General features: G+C 48.8%; 1 protein-coding gene across 3 annotated transcripts in view; it reads left to right on the forward strand.

Annotated features, from left to right (window-relative positions):
* The window catches only part of MRPL45 (mitochondrial ribosomal protein L45), a 30631-nt gene extending 12724 nt beyond the window's left edge, over positions 1-17907 (forward strand). For all 3 annotated transcript variants that reach the window (XM_088474701.1, XM_088474703.1, XM_088474700.1), the window contains exons 5-8: positions 9163-9211; positions 9295-9444; positions 16203-16373; positions 16489-17907. In XM_088474701.1, coding sequence (XP_088330827.1) covers positions 9163-9211; positions 9295-9444; positions 16203-16373; positions 16489-16575 — 457 coding nt within the window. In that variant the 3' untranslated portion in view covers positions 16576-17907. The remainder of the gene's footprint in view (positions 1-9162; positions 9212-9294; positions 9445-16202; positions 16374-16488) is intronic.
* The last annotated feature ends 146 nt before the right edge of the window (positions 17908-18053 follow it).

Here is an 18053-nt window from a genome sequence, read left to right on the forward strand (position 1 = left end):
AGTTTGGTGCCCGGCCGGAGTCGGGTGCACCTGTTGGAGTGGGGGCTAGAAGAGCCCCTGAAGCTTATTCTTCATGCAGCTGTGGCTGCACATCTGGATGAACAGCATGGACAGTCAGTCCTGACGTCCATGCTGTCTTCCCTACACCCCGCCGGTACCAGAACGCCGGTACTGATCCGGGGATGCTGGTGGGCGTCTGGGGTCACAGCTAGCGGTGACCCCAGATGCTCCGGACCATGGCCGGATTCAAGGGGGACAGAGGTAAGCAGCGGGGTCCCGCGGTGGGTCCCCGCTGATCACATGGTCCTAAGTCCCCAGGCAGGGGGCTCCCTGGGGACTGGCTGCAGCGTGGAGCCAGGCGACCAACCTGCGCTTCCACTACCCCCTGGGACAGCGGACCGCAGCAGAGCGGTAGCGCTGCGGCGTCCCAGGGGTTAAATGCATGCCAGGGGAGCGCGCCTTCCCTGTCTCACAGCCGGCGCCTCCCCCGCTGCACACAGCCCTCTCTGCATGCTGCCGACTGGTCCTGTGGCAGCGCTCCTCCCCCAGGCCAGCCTCCTCTCTGCTCCTCGACGGCCATCTTCTCCAGAACGCATGGTGAACGCTGCTGGAAGCGCTGGACGGAAGCATCGTGGTCTGGGTCCCCCCGCATACCTCTCCTCCGCTGTGGTCAGGTCTGTGTATGCAGCGCTGTGTCCTACCAGGCCCTGTGTCTGTGTAGTTGAGTGATCAGCGCTGTTAGTGCAGGAATTGTTATTTCTCTGCATTGTATGTGACTGTGCTAGCGCTGCTGCCTGTAACTTTTCTTCTCTAAACTGTCAGCTTTATTACTGTCCCTGTTCTTCTGCTAAAGCCCTTGCGGTGCGGTGCTGCAGGGTGGTCTCTCGCCTATTTAATACTTAATTGGTGAGAGAGGTCACATACGTGGTGCCATCATGTCTGAAAGTGATTTTCCCCTCCGGCTACAGTGTACCACGTGCAAAGTACCGTTAGCGGAGGGGGAGGGTAGCGCGGAGGGCCTTTGCCGGCAGTGTTTGTCCATGGCGCGGCCTATTACGGTTACAGCACCGGTACAGGAGCCGCCCTGGGCTTGTTTCGCTCAGGCGTTAACAGCTTTAGTGGGCCAGTTAGCTCCGCAGCCCGCGTTTACTCCGAGGGGTTTGTCCCAGCAGTCTGTGGTGTCGTCACCCATGCAGGGGTTCCCACGACAATTGGTGGTACCCCACAGTCTCCCTATTTCCCCGCTCCCGGGTTCTCAGGAGCCAGCGTGGGTTAACTCCCTGACGAGTTCTGTACAGCACTTGTCGGATGTGTTGCAAGGGGAGTCTGTGATGCGGCCTCATAAAAGGCCGGTGGCGTCTCTGTCCGCTCCTTATGAGGATGACGAAGGGACGTCTGATGATGGGGAGATTCTTGATCCTTACGATCAGGAACCTCTCCATACTAAGGACGCTGATGCTAAGTCCAAAGTATATATTCCTGGACTTATTCGGGCGGTCCGCACAGCCTTGGTGATTGAGGACGAAGTTCCCCCAGCGGCTAAATCTAAGTATGCCTTTTTCAAAGATGTGAAGGGCGATGCCACAGTCTTTCCTCTTTCGGGTCAGTTGGTGGACCATTTAGAGGAGGCGTGGAAACAACCTGGCAAAAGATACCAGCCGCAGAGACGCCTGGCGGTGGCTTATCCGTTCGCGGATAATTATTTTGCTAAGTGGGAATCCCCTCCACAGGTGGATTCTCACGTGACCCGTCTTGTCCGTAGTGCCACATTGCCGATGCCATCCATGTCCTCCCTTAAGGATGCTACGGACCGCAAGGTAGAAATCTGCCTGAAGTCCGCTTATTCCCTTGCAGGGGGGGCAGCACGGCCGGCTATGGCCATTTGCTGGGTTGCCAGAGCGATGGAGCGCTGGGCGGATTCATTAGAGGCTTCTTTTGAATCCGACTGTCCGGCCGAACAGGCGGAGTTGATTGGCAATCTCCGTGATTCGGCCACCTACATCAACGAGGCGGCTCTAGACATTAGTACTCTGGTGTCTAGAATTTCTTCAGCAGCGGTAGCTGCTCGTCGCACCTTGTGGCTGCGATCCTGGAAGGCGGACGCAGATTCCAAGAAAGGTCTGGAAGCGTTGCCGTTTACCGGAGAAGTTCTCTTCGGTCCGGATCTGGATAAGATTGTGGCCACGCTGGCGGCAGCCAAATCTGCTTGTCTCCCGTCGGCCGCTGCTCCTTCTGGTTCGGGACCATCGTCCTTTCGGTCATCTAGGGCCCAGGGCAGGCCCAAACCACAGTCGTTTCCTCGACAGGCTGGCCCTAAGAAATCGGTCAAGCCCCGGAAGCAGGCATGGAGTACCAGACGTCCGGCCCCCAAGCCAGATGACAAGCCTGCGGCCTGACGGTCCAGGCCTCCCTTTGGGGGATCCCAGCTCCGTGGCCGCCTGCTACAGGGAGGCCGCCTGCTACAGTTCGCCCAGTGTTGGTCGACCACTACGACAGACACTTGGGTTCTGGAGGTGGTTTCCCACGGATACGCCCTCTCCTTCCGGCACAAACCCCCGGCTCGCTTCTTCACCACGGGTCTCCCATCAGACCGGAACAAGGCTACGGAGCTGGGGAAGGTATTGCACACTATGCTCCAGGCTGGAGTTATAGTGGCGGTTCCATTCTCCCAGAGGGGCCAGGGTTTCTATTCAAATCTATTTTTGGTACAGAAACCCAATGGGTCATATCGTCCGATTCTCAACCTCAAAGCACTCAACAAGTCTTTGCGGGTCCCGAAGTTTCGGATGGAGACCCTACGGTCCATCATTCTGGCGCTGGAACCTGGGGACTACTTGGTGTCATTGGACATACAGGACGCTTACCTGCATGTCCCTATTCTTTGGCGCCATCAACAGTTCCTCAGGTTTGCAATCCGCAGCGACCACTTCCAGTTTCGGGCGTTACCTTTTGGCCTGGCAACAGCACCACGTGTTTTCACCAAGGTGATGGCGGTCATGGCGGCTTCTCTGCGGCTGCAGGGAGTCCGCATGTTGCCGTATTTGGACGACCTGTTATTGGTGGCAGGATCTCCAGAGCTCCTGTTACGCCACTTGGACCTGACCATTGCACTGCTGCAACGGCACGGCTGGCTAATCAACTGGCAGAAGTCCACTCTAATCCCGTCTCGGAGGATTCTGCATCTTGGAGCCTTATTGGACTCGGGACAGCAAAGGATCTTCGTGACGGAGGACAAGATCTCTGCTTTACAGTCAAGGGTGCGCAGTTGCCTGCACAGCCGCCGGGTGTCCTTACACTCGGCGATGAGGTTACTGGGCTCCATGGTGTCGGTGTTCGACATGGTGGAATACGCCCAGTTTCACTCCAGACCTCTGCAGCACCTGATCCTGTCCAAGTGGAACGGGCTGACTCAGTCTTTGAAGTCCCAGACGATTGTGCTCACCCAGGAGGTTCGCCTGTCCCTTGCGTGGTGGTTACAGACGACCCACCTCAACAAGGGACGTCCGTTCTGGGTTCCAAATTGACTCCTGTTGACAACGGACGCCAGTCTTCGGGGCTGGGGAGCAGTTTCGGGTCCACACTTGTTCCAGGGCAGGTGGACGCCGACAGAAGCGGAGCTTCCAATAAATATCTTGGAACTCCGTGCGGTCTTCAATGCTCTCCAGCAGGCACAGCGGTTTCTCCAGGGTCGCCCGGTGCAGGTCCAGTCGGACAACGCTACCACCGTGGCCTACATAAACAGGCAAGGAGGAACTCGCAGTCGGGCGGCTCTCGTAGAGGTCTCTCGGATCCTGGTTTGGGCGGAGCGCAATCTTCCGGCCATATCAGCGGTCTTCATCCCGGGAGTGCTAAATTGGGAGGCGGACTTTCTAAGTCGCCAGGACGTTCATCCGGGGGAATGGTCCCTGCACCCGGACGTTTTTCAACTACTGGTGGACAGGTGGGGTCTTCCAGAAATCGACCTCATGGCGTCCCGGCACAACAACAAGTTGCCGGTGTACGGGTCTCGCACAAGAGACGAAGGGACGTCTCTGGTGGATGCTCTGTCCGTCCGGTGGATGTTCCGGTTCGCATACCTGTTCCCTCCGGTCTCCCTTCTTCCACGGGTAATCCGGAAATTCAAACAGGAAGGAGGGACGCTCCTGTTGATAGCTCCCGCGTGGCCCAGACGGCACTGGTTCTCAGACCTTCAGGGTCTGTCCGTGGACAGTCCTCTGCGGTTGCCGCTACGACCGGACCTTCTGTCTCAGGGTCCTTGCCTTCACCCGGACCTGACTCGGCTGTCTTTGACGGCGTGGCTGTTGAGACTGCCATGCTGAGGTCCCGGGGGTTTTCCAGCTCTGTGGTGCGTACCATGTTACGAGCTCGGAAACCGTCTTCCGCGAGGATATACCATCGCGTGTGGCATACGTTCTTCCAGTGGTGTCGACCGAGAGGTTATGCACCGCGGGAGTTTCGTCTGTCTCGGATTCTCGCCTTCCTGCAAGCGGGACTAGATCATGGGCTTCGCCTTGCTTCTTTGAAGGTACAGGTTTCAGCCCTATCTGTCTGGTTTCACCGTAGGATTGCTACAATCCCGGATGTGCGCACCTTTATGCAGGGTGTTCTCCGCATTCAGCCGCCCTTTGTTCCACCTGTGGCGCCTTGGGATTTGGCTGTGGTCCTGAGGGCTCTCCAAGGACCGCCGTTTGAACCACTGGGCTCAGTGGATCTTAAATGGCTAACAGCTAAGACTGTTTTCCTTCTGGCCATTGCTTCGGCCAGACGTGTTTCTGAGTTAGGGGCTCTTTCTTGTAGACCCCCTTTCTTTGTTTTTTATGGGAACAGGGCAGTGCTCCGCACTCGGCCCGAGTTTCTTCCCAAAGTTGTTTCCCAGTTTCATGTTAACGAGGAAATAGTTGTTCCGGCCTTTAACTCACCGGGTCTTTCCGTGGGTGAGGCCTCTTTGGATGTTGTGCGGGCCTTAAGGACTTATGTTGACCGCACTTCTTCGTTTAGGAAGTCGGACGCTTTGTTTGTCCTCTATGGCTTCCGTAAAAAGGGTTGGCCTGCTTCAAAGCAAACTTTGGCAGCCTGGATCCGTATGGCTATTTCTGAAGCTTATCTTCATGAAGGCCTACCGGTCCCTCCTTCTCTGAAGGCTCATTCCACTAGGTCTGTGGGTCCTTCGTGGGCAGCTCGACGTGGTGCCTCGGCAGTTCAGATCTGCAAGGCTGCTACGTGGTCTTCTGTCCATACCTTCGTGAGGTATTACAGGTTTGACACCTTCGCCTCTCAGGATGCTTCCTTCGGGCGGCGGATTCTCCTTTCTGCACAGGAGCGTCCCCACCCTTAAAGGATACTGCTTTGGGACATCCCCAAGGTATCCTGTGGATACCCTATGGACCCTGAAGTAGAAAATATGAGATATGGTAAGAACTTACCCTTGTTATCTCTATTTCTACGAAGTCCATAGGGTTCCACAGGACTCCCGCCCTGTCGCACCTGTGCTGCAGATGGGCTTTGCTCTGGTCACCGGTTTTCCGTCTCCCTCTGGTGAGAATGTGATTCTTGTATGTGTCCAGATCTTTGTTCTCTCTCTTCCTTCTCCTCCTCCGGCCTATGGCTTGGTAACTAACTGAGGTGCCTTGGCCCGGGGGCGGGGTATAGGAGGGGGACCTAGTGCATCCTGGGAGGCTGAAAGCTTAACTCTTTGGTGCCCTGCGACTGACGTCACACCTATACCCCAAGGTGTCCTGTGGAACCCTATGGACTTCGTAGAAATAGAGATAACAAGGGTAAGTTCTTACCATATCTCATATTTTTTTTTTTTTTTAAATAACTTCTCATATTCTACTTATTCAAACTTGAACAACTTTATTTGGCATTGCCTTTTGTAAAATATGTATCTACTATTTATCAATTAGTTATTGCATGAGAGTATTCAATAAAACTTTCTTTTGTTAACTGTATAATTCTTTTAATATCACATTTACATTTTTTTTAAAGGCTATTTACTACTCCTATTTAAATGTATTTTTAACATTAGCTTTGTTTTCTTTAAACTGCACAACATATTTTTACTTTCATGTATATTTTCCAGTTACTCAGTGATCGCGCTGAGACAGAAAGTATGTGGGTCCCAGGGACCCAACATTTAAAAAATGCGGGCTCTTACTTCCTCATTTCTGGGTCCCAATATTTATTGTTATATAATCTGTTAAATAGCCATCGGGCCTCTCCACATGCCCCTTAAATACATATTCGACCTCTCCACGTGTCCTTTAAGGACACTTGGACCACCCCACATGGCATGTATAACCTACATACCCCTAAAATGCCCATTAGATGCCCCTATATGTCCCTCAGATCACTGACACATGCCATCACATCATCCCGTATCGTTAATATGGCCAGCATATTCGCCACATGCTCTGACTTAATATATATATTGTTCTACCCCCATTGACATTACACATGTATATAAACTCCCCCAGGTTTACTCCTCTGCTGCTGCCCAGTGGCCTGTATTACCCACACTGACATTGCACATATAATGTCCCAGCTGTTGCCCTCTCCTTGTAATCTGCAAAGGCCTGTATTAACCCCTTTAACACAACATATATAGTGCCCAAGCTCTACCCCTCTGCTTCTTCCCACTAACCTGTATTACCCCCAGTGGCACTATATACACTCATATCTGTGTATACTCTTCCTGCCCATGCCAGTCTGCAGCCTCATTCTGTTCCACCCCCAGCCACCACCTGTCCCGCCACCTACCGCTGGCATCTTCTGTGGGCATGTTTCCCTAGTGTTCACTCTAGGATTTATTTAGGGCAGGGTACTGATCAGCGTGGAGGGCACACCTGCACATGCCAAGGGATGCACAAAAAGGGGTGTGGTCTCAGGGAGGGGGTGTAGCCACCTATACCCACACTGTGGGCAAGGGTCCGTACGGGCAGGCACCATGCACAGAGACCCTGTCCCCTATTAGCCTGCAACAGCTGCTCCCACACCCAGTGTTCACCTCCCCCGAGCAGCTCATGTTTTCAGGATTTCTCATCTGTGCACGACTGATAATGGAAAACATGGGCTGCTGGAGGGGGTCACTAGCTGTGCTGAAGATGTAGCACACATACTTGGCGCTGGTTGCATTGAAGTTGGAGCTGCGCTAGCGCCTGGTGTGAGCAGCTACTGCAGGGAGAGGTACACCAGCGCATACCGCAGCAGCACAGCGGGGATTCCGGCACCGAACAGCAAGCTCCGGCTGCTGCGCAGCATCTTCCTGTCACTGCCGCTACTCTCCTCCTGCTAGCTCTCGTCATGGCCCAACCCAGAGCCGCCACACTATGCCTGGACCTCCGGACCGACAACCTTGTGCCCGTTGAGCACTCCAGACCAGTGGCGTGTGGGCCGCAACCGGTTGTCACCCGCCGAGGGGATTTTGCTAATAGGTGCTATCACGTTGCTCCACTCCTGAGCCTAGTGGTCCCATTATTTGACTTCCCTGGCTTCCAGCCAGGTTGCAGTCAAGCTTCCTTTACATATAGACTGACTGGAGGAATTAAATTGATGAATGATATTACCTATGATTTAGTATTCCACACATTTACAGATATACAAACCAAATTTTCCGTTCCCCAGAAATATTCTTTTCAAAATATATAAATTCAGCATTTTCATTTAACGATAAAGTTGTGGCTAACTAATAGACTGCTTACTTCTAAGGAGTCCTTAATCCTACGAGGCATAGGTATTTAGAGGCTTATCACACTGTATGCAGAACTTGCACATCCTTGTTCTGAGGCAAGAGATTCACATGAGCTGGTCTGGAAGCTCAACCTGGGGGGAAACTTTAGCTAACGAAGAATGAGAAGACACATAATACGTTGGAATATCTAGGACTATGTGTGTGCTTACAAGCTAATATAGATGGTATTATGTTCCCTCCTGGTTCAACAAAATGCACCCGAAATCTCAAATTTGTGTTGGAGATGCAGATCGGACATTGGAACTTTTCTCCACACATGGTGGAATGGCCAAAAGCTTGTTTCTTTTGACATTCGCCATCAAAATAAAACTGCTAGTGTTATTGCTACAACTAGCAGCTACTTGGAAGGAAACAAGGGTACCAACCGTAGGGGAGATCATAGCTAATGTGTGGCATATAAATTCCATTGACTATATGGCCAGCATTCTACAGGACTCTTCCAAAAGCTTTACCAAAATGTGAATCATGGACCTCTCATTTTCATGTCCCACCAGCATTTAATTGATATCCTTTAACAACCGTCCCTTATTAATTCTCTGCGCAGAAACATTCAGCTGACCCCCTTCTCTTCCTTTTTTTTAAACTTTTTTTACTTTTACGTTTGCGACCAAGCCAGGCAGTGAGTTAACTGACATAATTGCAAAGGATGTACTCTGTCAGTAATGCACAGTAGGCGGCTGCTGGAAGATACTATTCCATCTGCCTCCCGGCCCCTCTGCATCCCCACACCCTCCCTCAGTGTCTGCCGTGCTTCTGATCGGTCAGCAGGTCGGGACCACCCACCCGGCAGCTTCAGAGAAGAGCAGCCGCCGGAGTAATGTAAATTCACCACCTCTCAGCCTCCCAGTGTGTACCTGGCGGATGGTCTTAATGTTCCAAACATGTTAACCTTATGCGTTTCAATTTTTTATTTTTTTTTCTTAATAAAATCGTGTTGGTTAAGTTTTAAATAGATGTTCTTGATCTAATGCAATCTTTAAAAAGAAAACGACAATTTCTGAGCTGTTTTTAGAAAGAAAAATTGCCGTAAGTGGTTAATGGTGTCAAATTATCCCGTATGTATGGAGCTAATCCGGGCCTAAGATAGATCATAACAGAAGACGATAGCTAGCTATATAAGAAGCATGCAGACATTGTGAGACAACCTTGTTTTCTGGATGGATATGGCAGCCAGAAAACAATTTGTTAAATGAATCCATTCCATACGGGATGAGCTAGTGATACATTTACATTATACAATACTGTCCAGTATTCATTAAATATTTCTTTCATACTGACACTTTTTTTGTGGCATAATGTTCTATTTATATTAAATATAGATATATTTTTTTGGTCATTTGCCTTTGAAGGTGTTGGTTGTCTGAATCTAAACAGAGTAATGTACATTATCTTTATCTGCTTTCCTACTGTAGGTTTGATCGTCACAAGCTGCATTTGCTGGTGACAGAGCATTGCTACCCTGTAAGTAGGCTGATATGAGCACCATGTGTGATGCCTGGGCCAGCTCCTTTATCTTCTCAGTACCTCTGTTTTTCCTCTTATAGAGTATGGTTCGAGGTAATAGATATCGCACAATCCGCTGGTCTTTTGTGGAGTCTCTGGAGCCTCCTCGAATTGTTCAGGTCCGGTGTCCTGAAATGGTTAGCAAGGGGAACTTCTATGGACAGGTGACTGTCCGTATTCACAGCAAGCAGGTGAGAGCCAGAGCATAGGCCTTTAGTAATTCACTTGTTATTACAAAGTACTTTTGACTGTGTTATCTTTTAATATATCAAGATCTTTCTGCTTGCCTGCGTATGATCATTCTTCCACTTATTTTCCCGAAAATATATATATTTTTTTTTCTTTTCTGAATACATTAAAAATGTAGCCAAAGTTGTATTTGACCTCTTGGTATTTACCATTCATTAGATTATGGATATGGTCTTTAATAAAGTTAAATTCTCTTTAAAAGCTTTACACTTAAAGCTTTTTGTTCTGTTTGAGGTTGCACCTGACTTTTAGTAAATCATTTAGTAAATGTTAATCTGGTTTGAATGTCGTGTTTATGTATCAAAGAAGAGAAATGTGATTTTCTTTCATTACATATACACACTTCTGTGGAAGCCTGACTCAGCTGTTCACTGTAGCAGTGGTTACATACGAGGTGTGGTTATTAAATAATGAAACTGATGCTATAATTTGGTAGAATAAACAGGGTGATCCGCACTCCAGATCCTAGTGGGGGGTAGGGAGATGGGGACTCGGGGGGGAGGTGGGATGGGGAATGTGGCGGTGCAGCAAGTGGAACAGGAGTACCAGATCCTGTAGGTTATAATGGAGGAAGAACGAGGTACACGTGCGCTCCTGGGTGTGTGCGTTGGGGTATGTACGGGAGGGTGGTTGGGTGGGGAGGGGGGGTGCAAGGAGGAGGGGAGGGGCGTAGGGAAATGTGCGTGTATTGTGTAAGTGGGTAGTGTGGATAAGTAAATGATGAGGCAAACACTGTAAGTCGAATCCAACCTATTTTATTGGGTGAGGCACAATGCTTCCCTAGGTGGTTTCATAATGTGGGCTTGGGTATGGGTGGATGGCTCGGTGCGATCCTTGGTCAGGGAGTGGGTGAACCCTTTTAGGGGGCTCCTTGCCGTGCGGCCCTTACTTCTGCACACACCACCGCCGCAGAAACACTGTAATTTTTGCTACCTACTGACCCCACTGGACCATGGGGCTGAACCACAGCGCGGACCTCCGCATCACCCCGACCTACAGAGCAGAACAGTGATGGGCGCCCATCCACCAGACACCCTGCGGGCTCGCAGACGTGTCAGGAACCACCTGGCCCACACCTGGGACCAGAACCAATGCTGCACCGAACCAGGAACATCACTCCACCTACCAGTAGGTTTCTTTACTCCAACAAGTGCAGGACGCCGCCTATTGCTACTGTACTGGACTTCCTTAACAACGCATGCATCCTGGTCCTGTAAGACTGTAGACCATAGGTCCAGCAAGGGAACGTGCAGAAGTAAGGGCCGCACGGTCCTTACCCAATATTCACCCAATAAAATAGGTTGGATTCGACTTAGTGTTTGCCTCATCATTTACATCCACACTACCCACTTACATGATGCTATAATTTGTTTATATAAAAACTGATTTTTGGTTACTTACCCTCTTTGAATCAGGCTGGGGGACACTGGACCATGGGATTGTCGGTTAGAGCTGGAGCAGGCACTTAATGACACTGTTGCTTTAATCCTAGCCCCTCCCCCCTGCAATCCCATCATGCCAGTACTTCTTTAAAAGAGCCCGGAGCGGAGTAGCAGGAACCCCCTGAAACTGTTTTAGAACAACTAAACTGGTCAGGAATGAACCACCTCGCACGAACGCAGTGTCCCCCAGCCTGATTCAGAGAAAAGGATTCAACGGTAAGTAACCAAAAATCTGTTTCTCTCTATCATCAAGACTGGGTGACACTGGACCATGGGACGTTCAAAAGCCGCTCCCAGGGGAGGGAACGCTCAGGCTGCCTGACCGGAGAATTGTACGCCCAAGGGAGCTCTGCTGGAGGCAAAAGAACCTGAAACGTAAATATGGCCAAGCGAACAAACTGGACCAGATCTCCTTACAGTGGACCTGTGTTTCTGAAGTCCCTCGTCATGTTGCCGAAGATATCGCAGCTGCCTCAACTTTAGGCGCTGATACCCAGTCTGGTGACTGTCAACCCATTCCAGAATGAGCTGAAGAATAACCTCGCTGACTCAACTCGTAATGGTCTGCTGAACAGCTAGCCAACCATTGTTCCAACGCGCCATAAGCATACCGCAGAGACCAGTGCGGTGTATCAAAGAAGACACGTCCAAGGAAAACTGCAGAGCTCAGCTAACAAGCGGAGCCAGATCATCCCAGTCCCAAGGATTCATGAAGGGAGGAAGTACCGGAAGGGCAACATCCGAAATCAGTTTAAATGTGTATGTAGAAGCATCCCTGGAAGAAAAGAAAATACGTAGCCTGATCGCCAACTGTTCAACATGGTCCCTGGACGAGGCACCGACCGCCCGATTGAGACCAAGAACGGTAGGGTCAAAGCATTGTCCGTCGTAAGACAACCCCCCTGGCGAGAGGTGTTGACGGCTACCCCTAGTTCTGAAGGCGCCGACAAGGTAACCAGGAAGGTCTCGCCTAGTCGGGATACAGCCCTAATCAGAAAGCACTTGCAATAAGTGGGCAGAGAAGGATGCGTACCCGCACTTGGGTATTGCCACTGATGGAGAAAATTCCTTAACTGTAAGGAAAGACCACAGCTGACCACCCGGAAGCTGCTTGTGCTAATGTAGAAGGGAATCCCAGGGCGACTCAATGGAAAACCCTGTGACTAAGTCGGTAACAGTAGTGATCATAGCTCCCGCCACCCTGCCAAGGCTGGATAACGACCTCAGAGTCTGTAAAACCAGCCCAGAGACCGCTCTGCAATGTCTAGCTAGCGGATCCCCCGCTTATGCGGATTGTTCTAAACCTCTACTACCTCAACCACCGTGGTAGGTTCTTTCTCTTGTGTGGTCAAGCTGGTGAAAGCCAGTGTATAAGGGATAGCGCTTTCGGAACCGGCGACTCATAAGCCTACCTGAAGAGACTGGAGACAGACCCTTGGTCAACATATGGGAGTCCCTAACGAAAACCTTCCAACCGAGTGGTGCACAGCAGCAATGAGGTGGAAAGGACAGGCGGTACTATTTAATAGAGACCGTGCAAGTCTGCGCATGGTCTGTCCTTTGGAAGCTGCTAATGGGGCCCCCCACCTGCGCCTCGCATCGCAGAGGGTTCCCTCCAAATAGATGAAAGACTTGCTGCAACTCCATGACCTGAGCGGGACGAATCTTGCTGGGAAGTTAAACTGTATAGAGGGAACAAAGCCCCTGGCAGAGATGAGGAAAAAAAAAAAAACAAGTTTGCCCTTGTTCTTCCCCGGCCGCACTAGGCGAACACCGACCCGCTGAGCGCTGCTGCCCATGCAGTTCTGCTCTTGAGCATTCTGCCCACACAGGACCCACAAGATTCAGTATATTTTTGGAGTGCGGGAGGAAACCGGAGTACCCGGAGGAAAACCACGCAAGCACAGAGAGAACAAACACAAACCATACAGCCAGGGCCGAAGTGGGAACCGAACCCACAACCTCAGCGCTGTGAGGCCGCAATGCCAACCACTACATCCTCCGTGCTGCCCTCCTATCCATGCAAGAGCCCCGAGGACAACTGCTCGTTAACGCACACATGGTAGTAAACAGCGGTCCCGACACAGCGAAATACCACTAACCACAGCTAGGGCCGCCGCAGGAATCGAACCCACACCGCCGTGCAGTGAAGTAACAATGCCAAACCTTTCCCCATACGTCTCGTTAGGTTAGCGGCTAGATCCTCTTTAGTAGACGTATCCTGATTTAATCAGTTACTGTCCAGTGCCATCAGTCACCTATACATAGAGGGGATATCTAAACCTGTGGCGATACAGAGAGGAGGCATATCAGATATTAAACTGACATTAATCAATACTAGCACCCAAATTAAATCTGTGGGCCATGTTGCCGAAACGAACACCCTTTGCTTACAGAATGGTGTGCCTACTTGGTGAGCCACCACCCGATTTACCACATGTATTAAAGAAAACAGGTACCAGTATTTAGTAAAGGAAAAACCGGGTTACACAGGGTTGATACAGCCAAAAGGGTACTTATCTCTCCAGGGGACCCACATCGCTGCAGCAAGTGGAGAGGAGAATGCAGTAGTCCCGGCAGATGCCTGATTCATCCCGGCTGTCTCTGCTTGCGCTGGAAGCTCCGCCCCCTCCACTCTCCCCTTGCACCGAGTATTTCCCTTTGCGAGGGCAGAACTCCGGTGAAGCCTGGCTGATCCGGGGAGACCATGGCTGTGTGAGGAAAGCCGCCAACACGAAGCTCGGAACACTGTGATGCGCAGGGGAGGCCAACAGCTACAGGCTCCGCCCCCCCTATCCCGCGGCTTGTTCTAATAAGGGCTACTCCCCTGTCTGGGGAAAGCCCTTGTGTTGCTCAGCCTGAGCTGCCTGTGAGGGCGCTCTTCTGTAATGGAGCCGCCCTCATGAAACCCGCAAGATGGCTCCGCCATCTGGGACAGCACTGCCTCCCTGCACCCTCTAAAAGGGATGCGAGCGCACACTGTCCCCGGGTCCAGGAGGTCTCTTTTAGAGAGACCGGAGTACTCCGTAGGGGGTCCCGCCGACGTGCACCCCCCCAGCGCCGCAGCTACATAGTGGTGAGCTATACAGCTCCCGTAGCTAGCACTCGCCCTGTGCACTGCTACAAGCAGCGCACAGTACCTCACATATAAAGAAAATAAAAACATTACAAAATAAACATAAGCTACCTACATGGGCTGCATAGCAGCCCATCCAAATGTGCCCTATCTCCTCAGGCACTTAAAGACGACTGGCATGATGGGATTGCAGGGGGGGGAGCTAGAATTATAGCTACAGTGTCATTAAGTGCCTGCAACAGCTCCAACCGACAATCCCATGGTCCAGTGTGAGCCTTGATGATATAGAGTACATTTTAACTTCATTCCCCTTCTATGTACTTCCATTCTGCATCCACACACCGCTGCACTCTTATTTTCCATTGGTCAAAGCTGTTCTGTAGCTTATTATCTGTCAGCTGTCTCAACAGCTTCATCGTTTCTTCTTCCTCAGTAACTGATGCAAAACAGGTTCCCATGACCACAGGATTGACTTTAGGGAAAAGAAAGAAGTCACGCAGTGCTAGGGCTGACGAGTATGGAAGGTGTTCTAGTACTGCAGTCTGTTTATCAGACAAACACTGCTTCACAGAGAGAGCTGTGTGTACTGGCACATTGTCCTGATGGAGGATGAAACCATTTTCCCACAACTCTGGCCTCTTTCTTCTGATTCTTTCCCGAATAGTTGCTAGAACATTTTTGTAGTAATGTTGATTCATCATTTAGATGCTGAGTCGATGGTCAATTCCAACAATGTTCTCAATTTTTTCAATATCGTTTAAAGTTTTAATGGGTCCATACTTAAGTAGTTGCAAGCTAATGTACCTATGGGCCTAAAATACTGCGAAAAATGTGTGATATTGTGTAAATGAATTTGTGTGTATGGTAATCATCATAAAACTCTGGTTAAAGTGCACTGTTTGATATGCGTTTATGTACATGTATGGACAAATCTGACTGATTGCAGAGTGGCCACTGTAGGGACCTCTTTATTTGCAGCTTGTTCCTCTCACCATGGGTCCCATTTACCATCATATGTTTGCGGCTACGTCCCCGAAAACACCAGTTGTCAGGGGTTAACCGCAAATATTTAGTATGCCCTGGATGTATTAAGGAGGGACCGCAGCAGGTATCTCCAATACCTGCTGTGATCCCTCCATTCCTACAGACAGCCGCATTCCCCATTTCTGTGGGGGATGCAGTGCTGCCAGACTTAGCAATATCCAGAATGCGATGCATTCCCAATATTGTCCCCTGCAGCCGCTGTAGGCTATGGGCTACACACCGCATAATTAGCCGGCGGAGAGTTTCCTCCTGAACCCTCCCCCGGTAATGACTGCCGCAGATGTGCAGTCATGTGCATGCGTGGCAGCTCTCTGACACATCGCAGGGACGGGCTCCTTTCGGAGTCCCTCTCCCTGCATATGCCAGATTATACATCCCGGTGCTATGATTGCATCTTGCAATGCGATCATGGGCGGTACTGGCATGCCAATATCTCAATGCAAGTATGATTATTAATGGGGGCCCATGTGTGCAAGGCGAAGGCAGCATGGTATGATCCTACCTGAAGTTTTCTGCACCAATATATTAAAGTAGTAAAAATATTTAATTTAAAATGTATTTTTATTTATCAGAGCAATAATGTATCACACATTCTATATCATAAAGCAAAGTAAATAACAAATAGAACAAAAACCCATTAAGGGTATAAATAATACAGAATATTAACAGAAAAATATTTCCATCCAAAAACAAGAGCAAAAAATGGCGCATAATATCCAAAGCAGTCTAAACATGGATGGAAAAATATTGAAGTATTTTATTTGTTCCCAAACATTCTTGATATAAGTTATTTTGAGTGTTAGGGGTAAATTTATTAATCATTTGTTGGAGTGTTTAATCCAGAAATGTAAAATACAAATTATTTTAAAAGCAATACTCTGCTTTTAATATCATTGCCTCTGGAGCCGCTGATCTATCGGTAGTCACCTATCCAAATATCACAAATCTTGTCTTTGTATGGTTTCCAAATCCTATCAATACTTCCTTTAAAAGCTCCTATTCTCCATTACACTGCTATTTGCTGTTTAAGGAGTCTGGTCAGCTTTGATCAACATGACCTGTTTTGTATAATTAGTGTATATGTCATTACACACACCCTCTATTTGCACTCTATAAACACTGTTTATCTCGATTATAGATCCTGATTATCTATGATCGTTTTGGCCGTGTCGAATGTGGAAAAGATGAGCCACGGGATGTTCTGGAATATGTGGTATTTGAGCGTCACTTGCCAAATCCTTATGGAGCGTGGCGATTGCATGGTAAAATAGTACCCTCCTGGGCACCACCCAAAGACCCTATTGTCAAGGTAATTGTAGGCAAAGGGATGGGTGTTGCATCTTATTACCTTTTCAAGGGAATATGCATGTTTCAATGAACTTTTGAGTGTCACATTTACGAATCTGGCTGTTTCTATTTTGCAGACTATCATATTACCGGGTCCTAATTTAAAGCCCTGGCAGGAGATTGAGGATTTCAATTTGGAGAAGAAGGAACCTATATCAACATAGTGGTACATATAACAAACTGCTTCCTTTATTTTATGGAGAAGTCAGCCACTGTCATAACTGTACATAGCGAAGGCTTCAATCTATGGCTTTCTACTATAGAAACGGCAATAAGAACACAGCAGCTGATGTGTTTAACTATCTACTGTCATTTATCAGTACCCTGATCTGTGTTCTGTACATGCTGGCTGGGACCTTGTATTCGGTTAGTGAAATAAAATCTTATTGCCCATAGTTCCATGTAACTCTGCCTGGAACATTTATAATTGTGTATCACACACACACAGTGCTGCAATTCCCGCACTGGACTGTCATATCACAGCCTAATATACAATTAAATCTGGTACACAAACTGTGTTGTAGATTATTTTAATGTATATATCTGCAAATCTATATATGTATTAGACTAAAGGTGCCCATCCACTAGATGATTTATGGGAGCGATTGAACGATAACGATATTGTTCAATCGTTCATAAATCGCTTGCAAAACGTTTGTAAAAATGTCTAAAACGACCAGCAATGCGCATGCCCGCTGGTCGTTTAGCCATCTATCATCGTGCAAACATGCTGGACAATCTGATGATTGATGAGCCTGCACTGAATGACTGCTCGCTCGGTGCAGGCTAATCACAGACTGACAAAGGACTGCACGATTACTATGTCGTGATCGTGCAGTCGTTTTCATGTCTAGTAGTGGATGGGCACCTTAAGGATGGTGCTGTGGGAAGAGGGGTGGATGCATATAACTAGCTCCAGCATGCACTGCCGGCAAAGGTTATGTCTTTAAGTGTTACTTGTAGTATGGTTACTAAGGAGCCCGTTTTCGGGGGTTTACCTCAAATATTAAGTATCCCTGGGCTGTATTAAGTAGGGGCCACAGCAGGTAGCTCCGATACCTGCTGTGATCCCTCCATTTCTGCAGTCAAATCCTCCCAAAAGGGGGCCACATTGTCTGTCTTAGGAGGAAGTTGGATTATAGATATATTCATAAAAGGTTCTCATCACTTCAGTGATTTGGGCCCAGATTTTCATTAATGAACACAGTGTTTAATAGTCATAGGGGGATGAATACATGTAACAAGTTGATGAGAAGACACTCCGTTTTAGTGTTGAATTTGTGGAACTTTTAAATATCTCTGAAATGTGTATCTGTCTCTTAACTGGGGTTACCCCAAGAAACTGCACTCTTTAACCTGATCTTGTGACAATATTTATCGTACAGTGGCTTGAAAAAGTTTTCAATCCTTTAAAAAGTCAACAGCTTTGTATAACAAATGAAACATAAGTTGTCCCAGACAGTGTTTTTATTGCAAGCCAATAAATTAAACCTATAAACCAGTAATTTTTCAGTCACAATTCATTATTTGTCAGCAGATATTTATTTATTTTAAATAACTTAAAAATGCTGATTGCATAAGTATTCAAAGATCTTGCACTAACCATTGACTTTCAATTTGCCTTTACCTTTGAATCTTTAAA

Source organism: Taudactylus pleione, unplaced genomic scaffold (assembly GCF_031769625.1).
Source record: "Taudactylus pleione unplaced genomic scaffold, aTauple2 ptg000155l, whole genome shotgun sequence".
Taxonomy (NCBI): domain Eukaryota; kingdom Metazoa; phylum Chordata; class Amphibia; order Anura; family Myobatrachidae; genus Taudactylus; species Taudactylus pleione.